Source organism: Perca flavescens, chromosome 15 (genome assembly GCF_004354835.1).
Source record: "Perca flavescens isolate YP-PL-M2 chromosome 15, PFLA_1.0, whole genome shotgun sequence".
Classification (NCBI taxonomy): Eukaryota; Metazoa; Chordata; class Actinopteri; order Perciformes; family Percidae; genus Perca; species Perca flavescens.
The window spans coordinates 31,679,488-31,706,586 of NC_041345.1; the positions used below are offsets into that span (position 1 = coordinate 31,679,488).

The following is a 27,099-nucleotide window of genomic DNA, read 5'->3' on the forward strand; positions in this document are numbered from 1 at the left end:
CGCGGTTGAAATGCAAACACACCTGCGGTCTGGATATACAAATCACAAACTGCCACACACCCAGATTTCCTCCTGTGTCACCTGACGTGATGTACTGTAGCTTAGCACATACACTGCCTCAACATGTGGACTTAAGGACAGTACCTGAGTAAATGTACTTAGTTACATTCCACTGCTGGCTGTAAGCCAGTATAATCTAGAAGCTACACCTTTTGGTCTGCGGTAGCACAGATTGTCCCTAAATGTTGCTAAACGTCTCCCTGATGTCTGCGTGTCCAGTTTTCTGCAGGGTCTACACTCCGGATCACTCGTACGTCACCATCAGGAGCCGCCTGTCCTGCCGCGTCGGAGAGATTCTGGCTCTGGTTCGAGAGAAGCTCCAGTACAGCGAGGACCAACCGGTTCTGCCTGGAAACCTCATCCTGGTGGCCGTCACATCGGCCGGAGGTCAGGAGACGCATGATCTGACTCGGTTTCACTCTGTCTGCCCCTTTGATGGGTTGGATGTTATTTAAAAACCATGATTTCATTATTATCTAGGAATAGGAAAAGGGGGGTAGGAACAGATGACTTCTTCCTACTACTGTTTTTAAACATAGAACACCTTATTTGAATCGGTTACTGTAATTTGGAAAGAGAGGTTTAATCAGCAGCGCCACACAGAATCTGGGGATTTTCTGCAGATTATAAACACATTTTAATAAAACTAAAATGCTATCACATTTGTACCAAAAGCAGTTACATTTTTAGCAGTTAAAATTGTTAAATTCCGCACGTTTTCATTCTGGATCACCACTGAAAACCGTACCTTCTCCGTACTCAAGTGTTCATGTTCCTATTCATCTTTTAGTTTTTTACATGTTCAAAATAAACTGAATTAAATGTTATAAAGTCATATTATTAATCCATAATCAGTGCAGTTGTTTAGCTGTCAATCCCAGCTGTGGTGCACCTTTTTAAATGGGAGTGTGTGCTGTGTGTCCAGAGAAGGCGGTGTTTCGCCCCAGTGACGAGGCTGTGTTCACCACGCTGGGAGTCAACACTCACCTGTTCACCTGCGAGCCCGCCGAGCTCGACTCACTGGTGAGGAACTCGCTCACTCACTGATTGGTTGGCTGGTTTCCTACGCTGTGTTTCCACTGCGTGGTTGTAGAAATATTTTATTACCAAATGTGTATATGTATATGTCATTTTTAAGGAGATCTTGGTGGACTTAGCTCTGACTTTGTCTGTTGCTAGGGAAACTTAGACTCTGTTTTTGTGCTGTGTTGTAACCTCTTATGCTGGACTCAGTCAACTTTTCTTAACTGAACTCTTCGTCTCAGATGGATCCTTGTATTCTGGGAAACTTAAGTCCAATAGAAAGAAGGCATGGGAATTAATAAATTGGAGTCAGATTTGAAAGGCCTTAGGGCCTTATTTCGGACAAATTCCCATTACATGGTACAGCTCCACTCAACTCGCTTTTTGTTTTTTTGCTTTTTCCATTAGCAAAAAGTTTGTATACTCGAGTTTTGCCGCTGATTTCCTGAATTGAGTCGATTCAATTCCAATTCACAAGGTCCCCAATTGATTTCCGAGAATATTGATTTGATTAGGGATATTTCAGTTAGGGGTCGACCCGATACTGTTTTTTTTTAAAGGCTGATATCAATTATTAGTAGTAATTGAAACATGCATTAAGTCTGACTCTTTACCGTTTATCAGGCAAATAAAACGCAGACACAGATCATCTCGACAATCCGTCTATCCCTATTTCAGTGGCAATTAGGGTTGGGTATCGCCACTGCTTGCCCGATCTAAACTGCTACGTTATTAAAAGTCTCAGTGTTTACATTAAAGCAGTTACATTAATGTTATTTATTATTTAATATGAACACAATAAAGTTAAACTCTGCAGACTCCAGTCAGAGAGTTTAGAGACATTTCATTCAGATATCTGGAGGGGACAGAGGGAGCTGTTTTAAAATGGCCAAGCCAGTTTTTCCCCTCGCCAAAATGTCTCCTAACTTTGGAGCGTTATTTATCACAACATGGATTCCTCATATTGTCTAGTTTCATACGGCACAACATCTTCACTCTAGCTTCAAAACGGAGACTCAGCGTTTTATCAATCATTATCGGATCATTCTAATGAAGACTTTTCTAAACCCAGCTGTGTGTGTGTGAGATGATGATGATGATGTCATCCCCCAGCTTCCTCTCCCCGAGGAGATCCACTGGACGCCGGGCGACAGCAAACTGCACGACATGTCGGCCGAGGAGGTAGCCAATCAGCTGGTGGCGTTCGACTGGGAGCTCTTCAGCTGCGTGCATGAGGTCAGTGATACAGAGATTTAAATCCTCATAAACTGGAAAACAGCTGTTTTCTTCAACAACTGGCTGGGATCGTCTTTTGCTAATAGCTCTCTACTTCGGAGGTTCTTAATCTTTTTCTAACCAAATCCCCTTAAAGGAGGAGAAGACACCGGTTTATAAGAATATACTATGCGATTTGACCTACTTTTTTTTTTTTTTATATGGTCTTATTTATGTGAAAGAATGACACAAGATACATTTAGTATGGGAAAGACATGCAGATTTGCAGATTGCAGAAGAGTTACAAATTTATTATTGTTTGTTTGTCATTGGAAAGGAATCCATGAACTATTATAGATTTGAAACACTAAGTAAGTAAACCCTTTAAATTATACAGTGACTTTGTACGAGACTCGGTTACTGTGTTAGTTACACCGTGACTCCGTAAATGACTCTGTGACTGTGTAAATAACTGTGTCTCCGTTAGTGACTTTGTGAATTCATAAGTTACTACTCTACTTCCTAGGTTATTTTGTTGCTCCATAAATAACGCTATAAAAAACTCCATAACTCTGTACGTTACTCCGTGACTCCTTACGTTACTCCATGACTATGTCAGAGACTCCGTATGTTATGCTGTGACTCTGTACGTTACTCCGTGACTCCGTACGTTACTCGTGACTTTGTGCATTACTCCGTGACTCCGTACATTACTCGTGACTCTGTACGTTACTCTGTGACTCCGTATGTTACTCGGTGACTCCATATTTTACTCGGTGACTCATTACGTTACGCTGTGACTCCGTACGTTACTCGTGACTCTGTACGTTACTCCGTGACTCTGTACGTTACTCCGTAACTCTTTACCTTACTCCGTGACTCTGTACGTTACTCCGTGACTCTGTACGTTACTCCGTGACTCTGTACGTTACTCCGTGACTCTTTACCTTACTCCGTGACTCTGTACGTTACTCTGTGACTCCGTACGTTACTCTGTGACTCTGTACGTTACTCCCTGACTCGTACGTTACTCAGTGACTCCGTATGTAACTCCGTGACTCCGTACATAACTCCGTACTCTGTAAGAGACTCCGTGACTCTGTACATTACTCCATGACGCCATACGTAACTCCGTGACTCTGTACGTTACTCCATGACTGTACGTTACTCCGTGACGCCTTACGTTACTCCGTACGTAACTCCTTATGTTACTCTGTGACTCCATACATACCTCTGTGACTTCTTACGTTAATCCGTGACTTTATATGTGACTCCGTGACTCTGTACGTTACTCCATTACTCCTTACGTGACTCTGTACGTTACTCCGTGACTCCATACGGTACTCCGTGATTCTGTAAGAGACTCCATGACTCCGTATGTTACGCTGTGACTCTGTACCTTACTCTGTGACTTTGTATGTTACTTTGCACAAAAAGCTAAAGCGAGGCTACTCATGAATTGGTTTTCCTTTTATGGAATAAAGGCTTGTAAGCATGTTGGGTCCTTCTAAATGTCTAATGTCCTAAAGGGACTGACTCCGTAATGGGTTCAACGCTAAAATAATGAAATGATGAGAATTCTATTTCAGTTTGACTTGAATTTGAAACATTTGTGCAGGACGTGTTGGGTTTCGGAGTCAACTGAAAATAACAAGTGAATAAAAACACTTTTTGTGTCGGAGTTTACACCTGCGTTTGTCTCGTGCAGGTGGAGTTTGTGTGTTACGTGTTTCACGGCGAGCAGTCCCGCTGGCGTCCCCTGAACCTGGAGCTGGTACTGCAGCGCTGCAGCGAGGTGCAGCACTGGGTCGCCACGGAGATCCTGCAGTGTCAGTCGCTGCCCAAGAGGGTCCAACTGCTGCGCAAGTTCATCAAGATCGCAGCACTGTGAGTCCACAGATACTGACCTGGATGAATCAGCATGAACTGAGTTAAAGATCTCAGCGAGAGGCTGGATGTTTTTAAGGACATGAGCAAAACAAGAAGAGTCAAAAGTGTTTATTAGGCAATAAAATGTGGAGGATTTTATGTTTTATAAGTGAATATCTTTTGGTCCTGGACTGACAAAACAAGACATTTGAAGACGTCACTTTGGGCTATTTGCTTTTTTTTTTAATGGGCTTTAAAACATTTTTTTTGTGTGTGTGTGTGTGTGTGTGTGTGTGTGTGTGTGTGTGTGTGTGTGTGTGTGTGTGTGTGTGTGTGTGTGTGTGTGTGTGTGTGTGTGTGTTTCAGCTGTAAGCAGCAGCAGGACCTGCTGTCGTTCCTCGCTGTGGTTCTGGGTTTAGACAACCCGGCTGTCAGCCGACTACGACTCACCTGGGAGGTAATCACTCAGCTGATGCTGCGCTGTTTCACACACTGCTGCACACACTGCACACACACTGCACACACACACACACACACACTGCTGCACACACTGCTGCACACACTACACACACACACACACTGCAAACACACTGCATACACACTGCACACACACTGCAAAGTGCACACACACTGCACACACTGCAAACACACTGCACACACACTGCTCACACACACACACACACACACACACACACACACTGCATACACACTGCACACACACTGCAAAGTGCACACACACTGCACACACTGCAAACACACTGCACACACACTGCTCACACACACACACACACACACACACACACACACACACACACTGCATACACACTGCACACACACTGCTCACACACACACACACACACACACACACACACACACACACACACACACACACACACATACTGCCAACACTGCACACCAAGTGCACACAAAGTGCACACACACTGCAAGCACACTGCAAACAAACTTAAGGCCAATTTAATAAAAAGGCCCTGTGGCTACGTACATAGGTACGTGGAGGTGCCGACCCTACGCCGCAGCCTGATGTGCACCTTTCAAAGAATGTAACTACACATACAGTACAGGCCAAAAGTTTGGACACACCTTCTCATTCAATGCGTTTCCTTTTTATTTTCATGACTATTAACATTGTAGATTCTCACTGAAGGCATCAAAACTGGATGAACACATATGGAATTATGTACTTAACAAAAAAGTGTGAAATAACTAAAAACATGTCTTATTAGGGTTGGGCGATATGGCTTAAAAAAAATCTCAGATTTTTTCACACCAAACCCGATTTTCGATTTTTAATCGATTTGTTTTTTCTATTTAAAAACAAACACAACTGACAAAGAAATTGCTCAAAACAAATGTCCTCTTTATTTTGTTCTGTAGCTTATCAGTTTTCTAACTTCAAACTTAGTGACACAATGCACCTTCAAAAAAACTTATATAATATAAATAAAATTGTGTCCCTTTTTGATAAAATGCTTTTTTTTTCTGTAACTGTAACAAAAATTACAAAATTAGATATATTACAAAAATAAATACTTTCAACAGTGGTATTCATAAAATGCAAACAAAACTTTAAGCAGTTTTCCTGAATCCCTCAAATTGTAAACAAAATGAAACATCTGCATCCATTACCTTCAAAATAACTTAAAATAAAAAATAAAATTGTGTCACTTTTGATAAAATGCTTTTGTGTAACTGTGTAACAAATTACAAAATTAGATGTATTACAAAAATAAATACTTAACAGTGGTATTCATAAAGTGCAAACAAAACTTTAAACAGTTTTCCTGAATCCCTCAAATTGTAAACAAAATGAAACATCTGCATTACTTTAGTTTCAACATTTTTCTTTAGCCAGGAAGACAAGCCTGTCTACTACCTCTGGCTTGAGGCATGCCCGGTTACATGTAACAATGCCCCCTCCCACACTGAAAAGCCTCTCTGATGGGGCACTTGTAGCAGGGACAGACAAGTATTTTTTGGCCAAATGACTGAGCCTTGGGAAGTTTGGTTTGTGACGCTTCCACCACTGAAGTGGATCAGTGTCTGGGTCTACCTCAGGGGTCAGTAGGTAGGTTGCCAGCTCTGTCTCTACTTCCACTGCCTCTGATTGGTGAGAAGATGGCTCTGGCACATTCTTCTTGAAGAAAGCAGCTAAAGTCATTTTCTTATTGGGCGGAGGCTGTGCTTCTCCTTGGCACACCTGGCACACATCAATGTAGGTTGTACGGAACCTGGGGTCCATCAGTAAGGACATGTCCAAGAGTTCATTCTTCACAGGGTCACTGTATTTGCCATCAAGGTACCGCATTATTTTGTTTCTTTTTATTGTTTTAGTGAGTTTGGTGTCTTCTTCCTCTGGCTGTAGGAGATTGGTTTTGAACAAATGCAGCACCGGTTTAATGTAGGAGACACTGACATAAGCCTCCCCGGACTGGGCATCTGTAAATTCTTGGAGTGGCTTGACAGCTTTATTTACGGACTCTAAAACCTCAATATCTTGCCAAGTGGGCACAAGATGACTGCTTTTCTTGTCTGACACCAGGACACGGACTATGGCCTTCTCCTGTTCGAGAAATCTTTCTATCATTTTTTGACGTGAACCCCATCTGGTCGGGGACTCCCTTACCAGCTGATGAGTGGGTAGACCAAGCTCAGCCTGTACTTCACCCATCTTTCGTCTTTTCTTCCAACTATAGGAAAAGGCAGCAACCGCCTTTTTACAAACCCCAATGGCACGATCGATTCGTGGGTCCTTCACACCATTCTCTGTACAATAAAGAAGGAAAGAAAACACAAAGAAAACATTTTTTAGTGTCACTATTGGTCAGTGTCAACAAGTCTTGTTCATATTTCCACATTATTAATGCACACTAAAGGCATACATATACAATATACACACACACACACACACACACACACACACACACACACACACACACAATATTCCATTATTATTAATCATGCATATACATTTAGTGGAAATATGTGTTGATTTCATTAACTTGCATTAATTACAACATGCATTAATTTGGGCTGTTCATGTGTAAAAAAAATCAACACCACTTGAATGCATAGCCATTAGAATCTTACCTATAGCATTGTGCAGTTTATGTCCAAAGCACTGGAGGTTGGGCCACTCATTGTCTCTCAGAGCTTTTATTATGTTGGTGCCGCTGTCTGTTGTCATACAGATGAGTTGGTCTTCATCAAGGTTCCAGGAGGTTAGAGCGTCTTTTAGCCCCTGCGCAATTATTTCACCTTTATGGTCATCGGGAAAGTAAGCTGTTTGAAGGCAGACGCTTCGCAGAGTCCACTTGTCAATGAAATGCGCAGTCAAACTCATATAGGGCTGCATCGTTCGACTGGACCACAGTTCTGTTGTGGCGGAGTAAAACAACACCCCCTCCAGCTCTCTAGCGATCTTTTCACGAGTACCGTTGTACAGGCAAGTCAAGGCAACTTCGGCAAAATATTTGCAGCTTGGTAGCACATACCTGGGGTCGATAACTATAAGCATGTCGATAAACCCCGGCTTTTCCACAGTGTATATGGGCACCATATCTTTTGCTATATATTTTGCCACTGCATCCGTCATTGCTTTACACCGGGGCCCTTTCTTGTCATAGGGGATACAATTCAAAAATCTTTCTAAGACTGTAGTTTGTTTTTTTGCGGCTGTGTTTGAACTGCTGTCTTGTTCATTTCGTTGAGAGACACATACCTCCCACTCGGCTGCATGCCTTTGTTTAAGATGCTGGAATACATTTGTTGTGCTGCTACCTTTGGTAGCAACAGCTTTTAAACACACTTTTGCAACGTACATAATTCCATATGTGTTCATTCAAAGTTTTGATGCCTTCATTGAGAATCCACAATGTAAATAGTCATGAAAATAAAAGGAAATGCATTTGAATGAGAAGGTGTGTCCAAACTTTTGGCCTGTACTGTATCTCGGCCGTAGCTTGAAGCGTTGCATTTCCCCCGACTCATTCCCTGGTTCTCCTTCCCCATAAACAACATGAAATCAAGGAGAGGGTTAACATTTCCTGCTACAGATTTCCCACCGTGGTCAGAAAGAACGGGAGACACACTCCCCACACACACACACTCCCTACGCGCACACACTGACTCACTCACTGATTCACTGACTCACTCACTCTCACACACACTTTCCCACCGTGGTCAGAAAGAACGGGAGAGACACACACACACACACACACACACACACACACACACACACACACACACACACACACACACACACACACACGCACGTTTGTTCACTATCTTTGTGGGGACCCGTCATTGACATAATGCATTCCCTAGCCCTTTACTAGGGGTGGGGGAAAAAATCGATACAGCATAGTATCGCGATATTTTTCGTGGCAATACTGTATCGATACACAGACGCCAAGTATCGATCTTTTATGATATATGTGTTGGTCAGTTTGTCTGCTTGACAATCACATTTTGCAACAATAAAACTGAAGTGTGATGAACAAAGAGAAATGTATATTTTTAGATACAACAGATGTTGACAAAATTGTCCTTTCGGGACATCATTTGAAATTGGGGAAAATCTGAAGTTGTAAAAAAGGTAAAATATTGCAATATATCGCAGAATATTGCATTATCTTTAAAATCGCAATAATATCGTATCGGGACATAAGTATCGGGATGATATCGTATCGTGAGGCCTCTGGTGATTCCCACCCCTACCCTTTACCCTAACCTTAACCATCGCAACTAAATGCCTAACCTTAACACTTACCCTAACCTTAGCCATCACAACTAAATGCCTAACCTTAACCCTTACCCTCACCCTAACCATAACCTAATTCTATCACTAACCCTAAAACCAAGTCTTAACCCTCAAACAGCCCTTTAACCTTGTGGGGTCCAGCATTTTGGGCCCCACAAGGCTGTGCAGACCCCACAAGTATACTGTATTCCCCGGTTTTTGGACCCCACGAATATAGTAAAACAAGCGCACACACACACACACACACGCCTGCCCTGCTATTCTCTGACACAACTCTACGTGGAGCCTCCACGGAACCATAAATCAGACTTTAATTGCCACTTAACTCTGCATGGTCTCTTAACTCTACAGAAACCAAACTTACTGAAATAGTCTGTTTGATTTGTCCACAAGGGGGCGTTCAAGGACCAGGTCAGGGCCCTAATGCTGACCTTTGAACACTGGTTACTTATTAACTATTTATTTATTAGTTATTTAAGTTTTTTTTTCAAAAGGTTGTTAAAACAAACATTTTTGATATCATTTATCTCTGATGGTTTTTTGAAATGTCTTCATGTGTTTGTGACAGGGTCTCCCGGGGAAATTCAGGAAACAGTTTCAGCAGTTTGAGAGCGTCGCGGTGAGTAAACCTATTTTTGATGAAGATGAACTGATGTGATGAAGTCCAACGGTCAAATATCATCAAACACCAGACTCGTGGAAAAAAATAAAAACATAAAAGCTCTACTGATCAGTTTTGGGAATATTAATATTTATTTTTAAAGTACAAATTTAAAGGAGTATATACACATGTTACTTTAACTACATTATGATGAGGACATACTTTTACTTAAATGGATACTTGGCTGTTTTAAATCCATCTTTGTGTGCAGCTGAACGGTGTTTGGCGCCAGCGCCGAGGTCCGCTGAAATCTGCCAGTAACATGAGTGGCAGACCTCTGTGTGTGTGTGTGTGTGTGTGTGTGTGTGTGTGTGTGTGTGTGTGTGTGTGTGTGTGTGTGTGTGTGTGTGTGTGTCTGCGTGTGTCTGCGTGTGTCTGCGTGTGTCTGCGAGTGGCAGACCTCAGCTGCTGCTCGGAGCTCGATGCGCTGCTGCCAAACACCGTTCAGCTGCACACACTGCCATGACACAGCTGAATTTAAATCAGCAAAATATCTCTTTAAGTAGTGTTTGAATAAAGGACTTTTTCTCGTAGGGGAGTATTTTCAGTGTGTATTAGGGCAGCACAATATATGGTTTTCTTTACTGTTATCGTGATATCAACCGGCGCAATAAACACATCGCGAAAGACACTCAGAGACTTTTTGTGTTAGTCGTAAGAAAACTACACTTGTGTAGCTGTCGTTCTTTTTTTTGCGCTGCCTTTTATGTTTAATTCAATGTTTAACTTTAAAAAAAACGTTTAAAGTTGGAAATTATTTCCTTTCATTGTCTTTTAACTCAACAAGCAGTTTGTTCTATTTTAGCAGAACACTGAAAGCAGCAGAAGTGAGAACACTTCAACACCTGTTTATTTATCGCCAGTAGTATCGTTATCAAGATATTCAACAACGTTATCGCATATTTTCCTCATATCATGCAGCCCTAGTGTGTATTAGTACTTTTACTGCAGTAAAGCATCTGAATACTTCTTCTGGTCTGATCTTCCAGGACCCGTCCAGGAACCACAAGTCCTACAGAGACCTGATCACCAGCCTGAGACCTCCACTGATCCCCTTCACACCTCTGCTGCTCAAAGGTGTGTGTGTGTGTGTGTGTGTGTGTGTGTGTGTGTGTGTGTGTGTGTGTGTGTGTGTGTGTGTGTGTGTGTGTGTGTGTGTGTGTGTGTGTGTGTGTGTGTGTGTGTGTGTGCGTGCGTGTGCGTGCGTGTGTGCGTGCGTGCGTGCGTTTGTCTGTGACTAACCAGAGGAAGAGGAGGGAGGAATGGATGGATGCATAGAATGGTCGAGAAAAAAAGACTTTTGATGTTTTTTAAGGAAACATCTCACTAAAAAAACAACTTACCTACTGAAAGAAAGGAAAGAAAGTAAATGTGTAGATTTCTCTCCACCTCACATTTCACACACATTTCAGTGAAATGTGTGTGAAATGTGTCCTAAAATAAAGTTTCCAAACGAGCCGCCGTCTGTTTTGAAATCTGGGAGCAGACAGCCCACGAGTGAAGCGATCATCCAATCAGGTGCAGCCATGGCGGCTGTAGGAGGGCGGAGCCGGTTTTCTTTGCTTGTCATTGGTCAGTGAAGAGAAACTGGTACCTGCTGGTGGAAAACCCGTTAATGTGCAATGCAGTGAAGCGGGGCGATCCCTTTGGTGGAACCATCGCCTATACTATGGATACGTACCATAGCTTAGCGTACGAGTGCGGCTGAGAAGTGTGTGAGCGTGCGTGTGCGTGTGCGTGCAACCGGCAGACCTTGGATGCCCAGAGCTCGGCGCGCCGCTGCCAAACACCGTTCAGCTGCACACACTGCCATGACACAGAGCTGAATTTAAATCAGCTGACAAAGCTACGGCCCTGGAGGGAGCGACTCCCCTGTGCTTCCTCCGGTGGGCGGGGCTTCCAGAGTGACGCCATGCGCTCTGTCTCCGTCGTCCCCTGAGAGCCTCCTGGGACGGAGTCAGAGACTAAACCTGCCTAAAATCTGCCTGATCTGGCTCATCACTTCCTCTCTGGATCATTGCTGGGTCTTTCTCCCTCCAGCTGTGGACCAGATGTGAAGCTGCCGCGGACACGTTAGCTCCGCCTCGGCTAATTAGCACTTCTAGCTAATCAGCTTCATGTTACTGTTGACCTGACACGCACACAGGCACACACACACACACACACACACACACACACACACACACACACACACACACACAAACACACTTCAAAGACTCCTCTTCATCGCTGCTTTTCTTCTTTGCTCCAGTTTTTTTCTTTTCATCTCGCCTTTAACTGAAACTCATTCAACACAGCAGGTACACACATACACACACACACACACACACACACACACACACACACACACACACACACACACACCTTCTGCTTTCACTCGTTCAGTTCAAAAGGACTTTAAATGAGATTACTGTACACACTGTATGCCTCTTACAGTCTGTGTGTGTGTGTGTGTGTGTGTGTGTGTGTGTGTGTGTGTGTGTGTGTGTGTGCAGCCTTAAGCTCTCTGTCTCCATGGTAACCAGAGGAAGAGGAGGGAGGAATGGATGGAAGTCCATTAAATTGTTAAAAAGAAAGAGGGGGGGGGGGAAGAAAGGAAGAAAGAATTAAAGCTAATGTGTAGATTTGTGTCTCCGGCGCCACTCTGTGGTCAAATCTAAACGTGCACTGACGTCGACTTCCTTTAAACTAACTTGATGATGTTTCCTGTTTCCTGTTTCCTCAGACTTGACGTTCCTCCACGAGAGCTGCAAGACGTTTCACGGCGAACTCGTCAACTTTGAGAAGATGGTGAGTCCGTTCACCTTCCGTCAAATCTGAGAATGGGGAAAATCATTTGAAAGGCCAACTCTAGCTTCCTTCTCTCTCTCTCTTCCTCTTCCTCTTCCTCCTGCAGCATAAAGTGGCGGAGATGGTCCGGATCATCAGGCGGTACCGGAGCAGCCAGCTGGGTAACACATCGCTGACCTTTGACCTCGCTCTGTTTGCAACGCCAGAACAAAAGTCCTATTTAAAAAGAAAAGTGATATTTCCAAAAAAGTCAAATCAAATCTGTTAGAAAAAGTCGGAATATTGCAAGAAAGTCATTATTCAAGAAAAAAATAATCAATATTTCTAAAAAATTTGTAATAATTTTAGAAACATTACACAGAATGTTGCAAGAAAAAGTTTGAATATTCCCCAAAATGAAATCCTATTTCAAGAAGAAGACTCTTAAGGCGCTGACACACTAACCCGATATATCGGCCATTTGACAGTCTGGCGAGGTCGGTGACTCGAGTCTGTTCGGCGTTCATTTTGGCCGACCTGACATGTTCAGTCTGAGGCAGGGCAGTCGGGACTCACCCGGGAATGGCGAGCGGGATTACCATGACTAAAGTCTCTCAAAATGAAAGCGAAAATGCTGACTTCCTCCATAACCTCCCTAACTTTAGTGCAGCTGCGTCTGATGTCACTGTTATTGGTCTTTTGCTCAGACGGGACAGTTGGAAACCGCAAACAGTTCCGACTGGAACCTGATATAGGCCACATTTTAAAAGGTAATGTGAACAGCCAAACAAAAAATCAGATGTGAGCAAAAGAAGCTGAAGACCTGCGGTGTGAACGTAGCCTTTGTCTCCATCTGGTGGAGACTTTGTGTCTCTGCACCTCTCTGGGCTGGAACTGACACAGACCACGGATTCATTTTAAACAAGCTGTGTCTTGTTAAAAAAAAGTTGGAATATAAAAAAACGAAAGTTAGACTATTTTAACCCTTGTGTTGTCGTCCCGTTGACCAAGAACATCAAAATTGAAAAAATTCATGGTCAATAAACCTACTTTATATGACATTATACCAAATTTCTTTAGTTAAAAACAAGCAGAATTTATGGATTAGGCTACTTGGACGAATAGTAAAGATCAGAGGATGTTTAGAGGATCACAGAAAGTCAAAGTTAAATGTTTTTTTCAAATGCTATAAAAATGTAATAAAACACCCACAATTCAGTGGAAGTAATCATTCATTGTTCAAATGTATGGGTTCCATACGACGTACATCCACACATCCACATCATTTTTGGGCAATTTGGTTGAAAGAAGCCCATATTTCTGTTATTAAAAACTTTTGAAAATGGGTCATATTTGACCCGAGAACAACACAAGGGTTAAGAAAGAAAGTCTAGGAAAGTAGAACTCCATTTACCTGATCAGACTTGAACTTGTAGTGGAGTATCTCCACAGTATGGTATTAGTACCTTTACTGCAGTAAAAGTATCTGAGTACTTGTTCCACCTCTGGAGGAAGGATGAAGTGACCAAATGACATATTTCATCTTAACGAAGTGTCTGCAACTCTGTAACTGTTGTTTTAGTAACTAATTTTTTCTTTCCGTTGTCTCCCCTGTGTCCCCCCCGGTAGCCATGGATACGGAGACGTCCCCGTCCCACCTGCAGACCAAGGCGTACGTCCGGCAGCTGCAGGTGATCGACAACCAGAACCTGCTGTTCGACATGTCCTGCAAGCTGGAGCCCAAAGACACATAGTGGGACGCACGGGACGGGACGGGGGGGGAGAGACAAAGAGGAACGCACGGGACAGGACGAGGGGGAAAACGAAAAGACAAGAGATGAGATGCTGGGAGGGGCAAGAGAGACACAAAAAGAGACTGAAAATGGAGAGCAGAAGAGGAGGAGGAGGATGATGCTTTTTGTTCCAGAAACAAAGCAATGATGCAAACGGATGGAGGGAGCTTCAGGAGGAAGGAGACGGAAAAATGAGGAAACCTCTGCTTTATCTTTATGCATCTGAAAGAAAAACTACCAACAGAACAAGTTGGACGCAGAAAACGGACGGAGGGAGGTTCAGTGAGAACGAGATGGAAATACATTTGTCTTCACCTTCAACAAACGGAGACGTTTTTGATCAGAGGAGAGAGATGGCGCTTCTTCTCTTTCTTCATCCGCCACTCGAGTTTTCCTGTCCTTCTCCACTTCCTCTTCCTTCTCCTCCCTCTTGCTTCCTCTCCGTCAGCGGCCAAAAATCATGCGGCGAGACTTTATCAGAACTGGGCCGAGACCTTAAAAAACACGCCAGTTTGTTTTCAGTTTGCGAGTAGGGTTGGGTACCGAATCCCGGTTCCACTATGGAACCGGTTCCCACGCAACCGGCAGGGATCGGACCGGATTAGAACGCAAAATCCCAGTTCCTCATTTCGGTTCCACTTAATGTGTCGACTGAGATATTTTCCCTCTGTCGCTCCAAAACAGACGTAAAAAATATCACATTGTAGTTGTGTGTTAGGTGACTTAGGTTTACTTATTATACATGTAAGTACTTTAAAACGTTAACATATTGTTAAATTGAAATAATTTTCAGTAAAAAAAAAGAAAATGAACTCTATAAAAGAGCCTTTCTTTTGTCATTTTTCAGTTTTTCAAGAATCGGTTTAGGAATCGGAATTGTTTTAAAAGTACCGGTTACACTTTACTTGAAGGTATCGACATAAGAGTGACATGACACTGTAATGAACGTGTCATAAACATTATAAACAGTCATAAATGTTTATGACATAACGCTTCTTTTAATAAGTGTCATTTGGTTTTTATCATGACAAGTTTGGGTTAGAGTTAGGGAGGTGAAAGTTATCTCGATAATTCCCCCTGCTTCGTCCGACGACTGGGCAGTTAGGGTTAGCTTTGGGTTACAACACAACGCTGCAAGGTTAGAGTTAGGGTTAGGGTTAGGGTTAGGGTTCATGTGTTCATGACCGTGTCATGTCACTCTTATGTAGATACCTTCAAGTAAAGTGTTACCAAAGTTCCGGTTTGGCATCGGAATCGTAAAAATCCAAACGGTACCCAACCCTGCTTGTGATCCAGTCCGAGTTGGTGTTGAGACCTCGAGACGCTTCAGCGACAGATCCTCTTCATTCGGGCAAAGGCCAAAGTTTATATTTTTTTATTTAAGTACTTAAAAACATTAATATATTGTTAAATTGAAATAATAATAAAAAAAAGGTATCTACATAAGAGTGACATGACACTGTCATGAACGTGTCATAAACATTATGAACATGTCATAAACGTTTATGACATAATGCTTCTGTCAGTAAGTGTCATTCGGTTTTTGTCATGACAAGTTATGGTTAGGGTTCATGTGTCATGACTGACACAGCTTTTCATAGATCGGTTTAGGAATCGGAATCATTTTTAAAAGTCCTGGTTCTGCATCGAAATTGTACAGATCCAAACGGTACCCAACCCTAGTTGTGATCCAGTCTGAGTTGGTGTCCTCTTCATTTGGGCACATTTTTTAACCTGTTTTCATTTTATCAAAGTTTTTGGTGTTGTTTTAACAAACGAATTGTTGGTTTTGGCGCTTTCTCCCCCCACATTTTTGTTGCCTCTTTCAGCGTTTGTTCTGCTTTTTGGTTTTTGTTGTTTTATTGTTCTTATCTTTAGGGCTGCAACTAACGATTATTTTAATAATCGATTAATCTGTCGATTATTTTTCCGATTAATCGATGAATCGGATAAAAAAAAAGCATTAATTTACATCAACTCAATACATACATACTTGTTGTTTTAGTTAATAGTTGTGCAAAGGTAAATAACCCAAATAGCAGATACAGACAGACAGACAGACAGACTCACACTTATTCATTAAATTATTACCATCATTGTAGTAAGTGCAAGTTAAGTTCATTTATACACCACACACTAATATATTTGTCAACAATAACTGATATGGGACAAAGCACATAATATATACATGACAACAGATTGAAAAATTAATGGGCCAAAAAAGGCAAGTGAATAAAACCGTGTCTTTAGTCTTGCAAAGTATACCACCCCTGCTTTATTACTGTTATTACCGAGCTAACGCTAGCTTGTCATGCTAGTCAGCTGGATAACGAGTAAACAGCAGCACCAGAAGAGCTACTGGAGGGACGGTACGTTCCTCCCTTCAGACCGGAACAGAAGTAGGATAGTGTAGTGACTTTACCCTGCTGTTGAACTCCCTTCCTCCTCATCAAGGACTCCAACATGTTTACGTTTTAGGTGCTGACTCATCACCGTGGTGCGCCCGTGCCATGCCGTGTCGCTTTTGCTTATCTTGCAATTAACACGTTTTTGATTTATTTAGTGTGAAATGCTCCCACACCTCGGATGACTTGGGTTGTACTGATTTCTCTGCCTCCGCCGAGTGTTTCAGAACAACGTTACGGGTCTCTCCGGTCTCTCTCCGTATTTCCTCTACTGCCGCTCTGCTCTCTTTTCTTTTCTTTCGCTCCGCGCTGCTCCGCTCTGTGCTCAACTCAATTTTTTTTTTATCTTCGTGACTAGGTGGCGTAATAGTTGCGCGACACAACAAATCGATAATTAAATTCGTTGCCAACTTTTTTAGTAATCAAATTTTATCGATTTTATCGATTCGTTGTTGCAGCCCTACTTATCTTTAACTTTTCCTTACACATCTGGACAGCCGGCTCCCTAGCCTAAACTGCCGCTGGCGGCGGCAGCCAATTTTTGTCCCTAAACCCCCGTCGCCCAGTTTCAACAAAACCACCTTCTGCACGTTGTCTCCCCCCTCTCCCTCCCCTCCTCCCCAATCAGACTGAGACAATCTGACGGACACCTGACTGACCTTTTGAACCAATCGTCAACCACCGCATCACAGGAAACAAGAACGATACTGCATCGGACCCGAATATAAGACAAAAGGACGGGACAAACGTGGGACTCTACATCCCGCTTTCGTGCTATCTAACATTTCTCTTTTACCAGAAAAAAAAGCTTTGAGTATAAGGACTGGCTCTTCTTTCTCTTCTCTTTTGGGAAACTTTCCCAGCAGTGTTTGAGTGTTTTGTATTTTTTCAAAAAGTCTTTTTTGCTTTTGGAAAAGGCGGGCTTGTTTTTACCGTCTGGATCAATACGGTATTCACGTAAAAGATGCACGCTAACATCTCTACGGGTCTACACAGAGACGGGCGTTATGGGTCACTTTTGGACGCAATATCGACACCCAAAGTATCCTCAAAACGCTGCACGTCTAAACAACGACCGGTCGATCCGACTTCTTGTTGGGAGGCCGGTTAGAAAACAACAGTTACACCCAAAATCTGTAACGATAACAAACAATCAAAGCCATAACGTTATCATCGCCGAACGACCGCATTCACACGGAGGAAACGATCAGGCTTTGAAGTGCGCCAGAGGATGTAAAAAACGCCGGCAGACCGCCAAACGGAGCAAAGCGTGGATTCCCGTCTTGCAGCGGAGGATTTTATTGTCCAGGTCAGATCTTTTCTCAGAGGACACAAGACGCTAAACCTCTGCAGGAACAAACCGAAAACAAAAGTCATTTAAGGAGCTCCAAAAAACAGTTTAATCGCCGGATGGAATTGCTTCAAATTGAGACGTTTTCAAAAACGTCACAACTCAAGTTTACACACGAGACTTTTCTGCTCAGAAATCTGCCGTCTGTATTTCAGGACTGAATAAAATTTTCCCCATCGTAATCCGAACTCTTTAACATTGTAACTAAAGGACACGGCGGAACCACGTCGTGGATCCGTAACTGGACCGGCAGTTTCTGGTTTTACATCCGCACTTAAGGGCTGACTTCGGATCTGTTTTCCACACAGAGCCGACAGGAACTGGTTCCGATTCCTCCGGTCACGCTCTAACAACACATTGTGTAATAAAACATATACTTTAAACATATACGCGTTATGTGCTAAAAGCCTTAAACACAACATGCTATACATTTCTTCGCATTATGTAATAAATTACATAACGCAGCGGTTCTTTTTAAGAAAATGTAATAATATGGTGCATTATGTAACAACCAACCAAAATGGAAAAGTTTTTTTCTCTTCTGGCTTTGAAAGTCATTTAAAGAAAAAGTCAAAAAAGTAATGAATATATAACCCAGGAGTGTCAATATCAACGTCACTCCAAACTGGAAGTAAGGATCCAGAGACAGACCCGTTTAGTTTTTTTTATTTAATCGCAAAACCATAACATCTTTGACTGTATGATTGCATGACTTGTATATCCATCTCATGTACAGTTTGGTCGCCATAAAGACCTAAAAAAGTCAGATAAAAAGTTCCTCAGCCATCGTATGAAAAAAAGCGCCCCAAAACGTTGGAAAAAGTGACAAAAACACCCAAAAATGTTGAAAAAAAAAAGAGAAGAAAAAATACGACAAAAACTTCGGAAAATGCGACATCGACGTTGGAAAAAAACAACAAAAACTATGTGGTGCAAAATGTATTGTAACCCTAAATTGATATGCGGGCCGGATCAAAATCTGCAAGGGGCCGGGTTTGGCCCGCGGGCCTCGAGTTTGACACGTGATATAGCCTATTTCATAAAATATTTTGATTCGAGGAACACCCTAAATGTGCGTGATGCACCATGGTCTTACCTTTTTCGTTTAAAAAAACAAAGGGGTAACCCGGCATTTTGGGAGAACGGAGAAATGTATAAAATGTTGCGTTTAGGGTTTGTATTACAAAGCGCAGCAGAATATCGTGTGGTACGTTTTGAAGTTTTATTAAATTTTGGAGTTTTGTTCCACAATGCTGCGTTGTTACGAACCCCAAACAGTCACGATGTGTTCACTGACATCTGGGACGGACTTGCGGACACTTTGGGACATGTGTAATGTGTACGTGGAGGACGGTGCGGATGTTTCCTTGCCGTGTGTGTGTGTGTGTGTGTGTGTGTGTTGGGGAAGGGGGTGGGGGGGGTGTAGATGCTGGTTTTCTACTGAACGGAAATCTCAGAGACGTTCGCCGACTCTTCGGCTCTTTTCTGCTTTTTGTTTTCAGACTTTTGATGACACAACGTCATCGGTTAAAACGTCTCTCAGTCGCGACGTTTTGTGACCCAACGGGACGCTTGGAGAACTCCCTTCTCACTCACTTTAAAGGGCCATACCGCTGTGTTTCAACTAGTTTACTACAAATCACGTTCCCGATGCCAAACCACAAAATTGTGTTCATATTTTCCAGTATGGTTTAGTTCCTTCCAGACGGCCATGCTTGTTGGTTAATTTCTCCAAAAAATTAGTCTCGGCATGCAGGGCGGACTAATGTTATGAAATTATCAGAGCTATATCGTTATCACCGTATACATCAGCAGGTCCAAGTGGAATCTGCGGCCCTCAGTCAATCATAACGGAAAAAGACATAAACATAAACTGCTTGAAAGTGGGTTTTTTTGGGTCCAACTGACATGGTATCGGATCAGAGCATAGGCCTGCGTACTCGCCGATAACGATCGCAACGCTTTAGGCAGTATCGGAGGCTTTTTGGATAATGTGTTGGGATGAACTGAAACAACCGGCTGTCTGGAAGGTGTCGGAACATTTTCTTCAAAACACTTTTTGGAAAGTGAGAGTTGGAGTATATGGGCTAAAACGTGCAGACAAGTTGGAGTAAAGGGGCTAAAACGTGCAGGAAAGCAACCACCGGTATGGTCCTTTTAAGAAAGTCACTGAAAAGATTGAACTGGTCATCACTTGGCAGCCAATCAGCTGTGTTTACGGGACGACATCACACTCCAGAGATGAATAACAAAACGTCCGAAAGTAGTAGTAGTTTTTCTTCTTCTCAGCGCTTGGGATCTAATTGCCGTCCCGTCTGAACGACCAATCGGCTGCAAGGAAAAGAAGGACCCGATCAGCCCTGCAAACACAGACGCAGAGCTGCCCTGCCATTGGTCGGTTCAGTCGGCCGGGGGCGGGGGAGGTGGTCGACGTCCGACGCAATAACAGAGCGACAGGAAGCGAAGCCGGTCGACCTATCGCAGCAACGAAGCACTTTGCCAAACCTCAGGGCTCAGAGACGCGACGGAGAGGTTTCGTTCACTCTTTCTTCTCAGTTTAATTTTATTTTATTTTCAGAAGAGTTTGGTTCAGTTGAGTCCAGTTGTGATGCGATGGATTGGTTCTGTCTTTGTGTACAGCTGATCACACTTCAGTCATATATTTACTGTAATAATAGAAACAGAGTTTTTTATTTTCTTTTTTATCTGCTGTGATCGCCGCCAGGTCAGAGTCCAGCCTGAACACGCCAAACATTTCTTTCATTTTTTCAGCGCGCTGAAGAGTTTCATCCTTTTCGTCACAATGTATACAAGCATAAAAATACACATAAAATATACGTATATACATAGATGTGGTGAAATATATTACAAGATTTAAATAGAAACAAGTTGAAACAGATAAAAGTTACATTTCTCAGTTTATTTACTGGACTGAAAAAACAATTGATTTTATAATTATAGTAACAAAATGTTCAATTCTCATGTGCAAATTGTAATGTCAAAGATGGATACTTAGCGAGTGTGTATCGATGCGGTATTGCCACGGAAAAGATTGCGATACTTTGCTGTGTCTGTGGGTCCTATCTCTATCTATCCTATCTCTTAGTTTAAGACCGACCCAGGTGTCAGTTTTCCATCCAGCGCCCACGTTGTTTAAACAGCAAATGCACTGTGCCCGTCTGTGGCCCCTGGGCGTGCTGGTCTTACAGGGAGGTGTGTTCAGGTGCATTCTGGGCGCATTGCTATCTTGAGGCAGCGGGAAGTGATCGCGGCATTGACCAACAAAAACCTGGTCTGAAGTCAATAATTTTAACAGCACATTAGTAAAATGCTCCTAGGCTCGTGCACAGCGCGTGCACACTATGCTTGTTACACACACAGGGACGCACAGCAGCACACACACATGCAGAAGATTACAAATATTACGGTGCAAATCCTCCATCATAACAGCAATGCTCCAAGGTCCAAACGCGCCTGGCTTTTAAAGGGAATGGGAGATGATCTCTGATTGGTTGATTGCATGTTACGCCCAAACACACCTATGAATTAGTGAGAATGCGTTGTTCAAGGTGAGCTTTTTTTGCATTTTCGTGCCGTTTATTCGTAATGCTCCCAGTGTGGAAAGGCCTTAAGTCACAGCCTACCTTTTGCTGTCATCTAACGACTAAAAGTTGTAATATTTTAAATTAACATTGAAGTACAAAGAGATGTTTAACAAAACATACTGGAAGACTTTGGCCTCTTACATTAACAGACCCTTTTATCCAAAGATAATGTAAGCCCCCTCCATTACCCCCGACTTTTCTTTGAGAATTCAAGTTTGCGTAATTTGAAGAAAGTAATTTTCAGTTGCTATCTTGCTTTGGGTGAAACTCTTCAGTGCGTCAGGACGGTTCACATGTTTGTATAAATTATCTAAAAAGGTGTAAATGGTTTTTTAAAGTGTTCTCTGTGCTCAGCTCTGGCGGCAGTTGAGACTTTGTGATTCCAACCTGTTCTCACTCTGAACTCGGACGCTTGGTCAGTGTCTCTCAGCGTAGAGCGTAGTATGAAAGCCCAAAATTTCCGACTTTCACCAAGGAGACCGGGGATCATATCCCACGTGTCACGTTTCCTAAACCCAACTGTCCCGTTCTTCTTTCCCTATCCAACTGTCCCATTCTTCTTTACTTGAACCCAACTTTACGGTTCTTCTTTTCCTAAAGAAACTTTTATAAGCCACCATCTTTTTATAAGCCACCATCTTTTCCTAAACCTAACTGCAACCAAAGTGACGCCAATTGTGCCGACCCAGCGCATTTAGGTATGATGCTATCCATAATGTTGTCAGACACTTAGAATAATAATTTGAGAGTGTCAGCAAAATACTGGACCAATGTCAAACATTGTTGTACCTATCAGTCATTTACACACAAAAACCTGGGAACAAAGGATCCAGGTCAAAATAAACAAAATAACCCTTAAAGAATGACAACGTTAGAGAGTAGTATAGTAGACAGTAGCTGCTACATTGTTAGCAGCTACTGGGGATCCAAATAAAAAATAAAAGATGAAAGAAAGATAGTATAAAAGACCGAAAACCCCCGTAAGGAGGCAGATTGAGGGGATTGATGGGTCAAACAACACAGGACTTTCCCCCAGGAGACCGGGGTTCATGTCCCTGCGTGTCACTGAAACACATTTCATAATCCCAACCCACCATCTTTTCCTAAACCTAACTGTCCCGTTCTTGTCCCGCATGTCAGTCCAAATGTACGTCCCGACCCACAGCGTCAAAAAGTGACGCCAAGAGTCCCGACCAAGCGCGTCTAAATATGACGCTAAAGGAGACTTTTTGCGTCAGTGACAAAACGCCAAAGGCACCTGACCAAGCGTCGTTTTCTAACGCGATGGGAGTGAGAACGTGTCCGGTCGGGTACAAAGTGCGACACCCAGCGAAGATGACATCGTCACTAGTCTGCCGGTGGCTGTCTCAGGACCACTTCCTGGGTGTTGGGGCGCTTCTTTATAGATCCCACCGTAGTTCTGGGCTGAAACAGATACAAAAACACACTCTAACGTTTCACCTGAACCCTGAACTGAATAAATTATCCAGTTTTTTTTTTTGGACCATTCACAGCTTCTGCCTGTAATTTCGCTGGGATCCATAATTTTTTAGAGGCGGGCGGTCTCTTGGGTCGAGGCCGTCCGCTGTGAGCGCCAGCATGAAAACGCAGAGAAATTTAAAATTTGTACATATTGCAACCCTGTAAATAGGCAAATACTAACGGAGACTCTATTTTATGTGAGAGAGAGAGCGAGAGTGAGAGAGAGAGAGACGCCAACTCAAGGAGAAATATTTGATTTGATGTTTATTATTTGTAAGAGAGAGTGTACAGTGATGACAGAGAAAATAATAATGATGATTTTATGACTTTATGAATTGTACAGTTAAATATGAGTTCTGTTTTATTGTTTGGTTGTTTTCTATCTAAAGCTTGGGGTTGTTTCTGTTTGGTTTTTTTGTACAGAAGTGGTTGTTTACATCGCTAGTCCGTATTTCTGTGAACGTCAGACAGACGATGTGATTGGAGCAGAGGTCTGTGAGGAGGCGAGGCCTGGTGTGGTTGCTGTCGTATTACCAAATATTCAGGAAAAACTATGGACTATACGTATTAATTTAAATTTTGAGATTGTAATAAGGACAAAAGACAGTGTTAATGTGTAGTGTTTTTCTGACAAACTGAAGTTTAAACTTGTGCTAACGCAAGTTTGAACTTTGACAACGCAGTTGCTACATTAGAGAATGCGAGTTTGAACTTTTGAGAACTTTCTTTTCACTGCTTATTTTAGCTTTACTTTACAATAGTAACCCTGTTCTGAAATGATTGAAAGGAACGGATTGGAAACTGGCTCCGTCTCCTCCAGACTGACGCTCCCTCTGCTGTCCCACTACACGCACTGAAATAAAACCTCTGGACAACAACTTTCGGTTTGACTTTTATTTGTTGCACAAACCTCCTTCACTCTTGTTACTCCCCCCCAGTGTGTGTGTGTGTGTGTGTGTGTGTGTGTGTGTGTGTGTGTGTGTGTGTGTGGGTTTGTCTCTTTAAAGGTTTCAGATATTGAAATCATACATGATGTATCAGATACAAGAACAGAACTTGAGCTGAGATTTTTCATTTTATTTGAACTTTATCACAGCAGTGAGGCGGTGACACGGCGCTGCTTTTCTCTGAGGTATCACGGGTCAAGGTGGAATGGAGATGGTGCACAATGTAAAGGGGGGCGCGGGGGGGGGAGGGTCTTAGACGTCAACTGTCGGGAGATCACGTTCCACAAACGGCTTCACGTGAATGATCCCATCCTCTGTATAAGGATGTGGCGGTGAGGACGGTGAGGGCGGTGAGGACGATGATGTCGTGTCGTCTGCACAGGGGCGCGCAGATGGCGCGGTATCGTCCCCCGGGAGACGGGACGGCGGCTCCTCTGCGTCGTTTGAGGCGACCTTGAGCGTTTGCAGGACGTTTCTCTTTATCCACGACTTGACTTGCTGCAGTCGCGGCCTTTTCGCCATCTCAAGAATCAGAGTTGTGTCTTTGAGTTCTGCTTTTAAATGGTGCAGCTCCACGGTCATGTCGTTGATCACTCTGATGAGGGAACTTTGGTCCTGGTTACTTCTCACCCTCTCCGAAAACACAAATCTTGGCAACGTTTCCTGCGCCCTGGAGGAGTTCTGGTAGCACCTTCTGCAACTGTTGATCAGTTGATCTTTAGCGGCGATGGCTTTTCTGAGGCCGGTCTCTGTGTTTCCATCCATCTGGACATTGGTATTGTTGTCGATGTAGTGTCTTTTGACGTCGAAGACTTTATGTACAAACGTCTTGGGTTCCGAGGTGAAATCCATGCACGCCTGCAGATCGGCCTTGAAGCGCATCACGTAGGTGAGCAGGTTCCTGTTCTTCTCTCGCTCCTTGATCAGGTCCGGCTCACACTTCCTCACTTTGTAGTTCAGATGTGAGATGGTTTCCCCCAGGTCGGCGTTCTCTCGGAGGGTCTTGTACAGCTTCTCCATCGCTTCTTTGAGCTCCCACTGCGTCGTTCTCAGATCATCCTCGATGCCGTTGAGGTTGTCCTTCACTTCGTTTAATTTAACAAGCAGAACGGCGTTGTTGTCCTTCTCTTTCGCCCAATCCTGTTGAAGTTGCTTGTTGTCCTTCATCAGACGAGACATCTCCAGGTTTTTCTTCCCGATTACATTTTGTCTGTCTTGGATCGTACTCTCTAACGCGGAAACCTTCTCGGAAAGGTCTTCCTTGTTCTTCAGACCGCGGATTGTCTTCTTCAGCTTTTCAATGTGCATCTCCAGTTCCTTCTGCTTCACTAATTCGTTGAGTCGTGTGTCTTTCTTTAATATATTTTCCGTAGCGATGACTTTGTCTCTTTCTTGGAGCTGTTTGCGTAAGTCCTCCACTCTGTCTTTGTACTCCGTCTCCACTCGGGGCAGCGTAGCTCGAAGCTCTTTCAACTCGGCGTCTTGTTTTTCCGCCTGCTCTTCGGCGATCCTTAGCTGCTCCGTTTGTTGTTGGCACGTCGCCTCCACCTCCGCCAGCCTCCCGTCATGCTCCGCTCGCATTCTCGATATTTCAGACTCATGATTCGCTGTCAGTTCTTTGACGGTGTTCTTGGCGTTTGTCTCGCTGTCGCGTTTCTGCTGTCGGAGTTCTGACTCGGATTGCGTGTGTTTCGCTCTCAGTCCCTGAAATGTTTCCATCAGCTCGGCCTTATCGAGGCTGAGGTTCTTGACTTCATCTTGACTCAACCGGAGCTGGCTTTTCCACTCCTCTGCCTTGTCCTTGTGAGTTTTCAGCTCTTTCACGAGGGCCTTGACCTTGGTCTCTAGAGAGTCTCTTTGTATAAAGTTAGTTTGACTTAATTTAGTAAAGTGCAGCTCTTGTTTTCTAACTTTGGACTTGAGCTCCTCTATCCTAAACTGGAGAAATTTGACATTACTGTCCTGCAGCGCCATTGTTTCTGCGCTCCGTCTGTTTAAAGGTTCTGTTTTCGACACTCAATAACACAGAGGTTTAAATGTGCTTAGTGGGAGTGAATTGTGGCCTTTGTGAGATTTTCTCCTTTCAGTCAGTGAACTTAGAACTAGAACAACTCTCAGGTTGATTCCATTTTTAATGACATTTAAAGGCTATGATTGGTTGGAGGTTTTTAAGGACCTTTGTGACATCACCGATCAAAAGGAAGTTCTAACATTCCAACACAAGCTGACAGCAGCTGTACACAAAATTCAAAAATAAACAATTTGTGTGTGTGTGTGTGTGTTTCAGTTGTTATATAACAGGTGCAGGATGAGGACCCCCGCCCTCCGCTTACATAATACATTAAATTAGAGGGCGAAAAGTTTTTAAATTCTTAAAAGTAAAAATACTCCATCACAAGGCCGGTATTCAATTTTTTACTTAAAGTCCTCCTGCACTCTAAATCTGTTTTTCTTCAGTTTTTGTTCCCTAAAAAGTCAGAATTTAACATTGATGCGAATCTGTGCACTACAAAAAGTTTGACACTACAGGTCTTTTCACATCCCTATCCCGACGGTGGAGATGTCTCTGCACTCCGAAAGGAAACAAAGACAGTGGGGATGAAAACAAAGCAATTTATTTGCTTCAGCATGTAAAAGGTATTATTTACAGAAAATGGAAATGTATCTTTCGATTCTATAGTTAACTGAAGCTTACCTTCAAGGTGAATCAACGGCAAAAATAAACCGAAGCAACCGATTCTCCTCAGTAAAGTTTGTGTAAACCTCGACCAGAACGAACCAAACAAAGATGCATTAACTAAACCTAACTTTCAAAACGTGAGTAAAAACTATTGCGAAAAGAGAGTTCAAACTTGCAAGTAACGAGAGTTCAAACTATCGAGAACACAAGTTTTAACTTTTCGAGAAACGAGAGTTTGAGAAACCTGAGTTCAAACTTAGGAGAACCGAGAGTTTGAACACTGTTCCCCTAGCGAGGAATGTAACAGACACGGTTTTTCCAAACTACTGAGTTAAGTTGATGAAAAGATGGAGGTTTGGGTTTAAATCGGACTTAACTTAATTTCCTCATGGTTACCACGTGACGCAGAACGTGACGTAGCTCCGTTTGTTCCATAAAGTTTAAAAAAACTCTGTTTTC

General features: G+C 43.0%; 2 protein-coding genes across 2 annotated transcripts in view; one reads left to right on the top strand and one right to left on the bottom strand.

Moving 5' to 3' along the window:
- Window positions 1–14,131, top strand: part of rapgefl1 (Rap guanine nucleotide exchange factor (GEF)-like 1) — an 18,569-nt gene extending 4,438 nt beyond the window's left edge. Inside the window, exons 5-14 of the mRNA XM_028600479.1 lie at window positions 280–447; window positions 986–1,083; window positions 2,197–2,319; window positions 4,007–4,185; window positions 4,534–4,624; window positions 9,516–9,566; window positions 10,598–10,685; window positions 12,334–12,398; window positions 12,505–12,559; window positions 14,007–14,131. Coding sequence (XP_028456280.1) covers window positions 280–447; window positions 986–1,083; window positions 2,197–2,319; window positions 4,007–4,185; window positions 4,534–4,624; window positions 9,516–9,566; window positions 10,598–10,685; window positions 12,334–12,398; window positions 12,505–12,559; window positions 14,007–14,131 — 1,043 coding nt within the window. The remainder of the gene's footprint in view (window positions 1–279; window positions 448–985; window positions 1,084–2,196; window positions 2,320–4,006; window positions 4,186–4,533; window positions 4,625–9,515; window positions 9,567–10,597; window positions 10,686–12,333; window positions 12,399–12,504; window positions 12,560–14,006) is intronic.
- A 10,081-nt stretch (window positions 14,132–24,212) lies between these two features.
- Window positions 24,213–26,022, bottom strand: LOC114570234 (cilia- and flagella-associated protein 57-like). Its single transcript, XM_028600480.1, has one exon. The coding sequence runs from the start codon at window positions 25,932–25,934 to the stop codon at window positions 24,213–24,215; it is 1,722 nt and encodes a 573-aa protein (XP_028456281.1). The 5' UTR covers window positions 25,935–26,022.
- Between the last annotated feature and the right edge of the window lie 1,077 nt (window positions 26,023–27,099).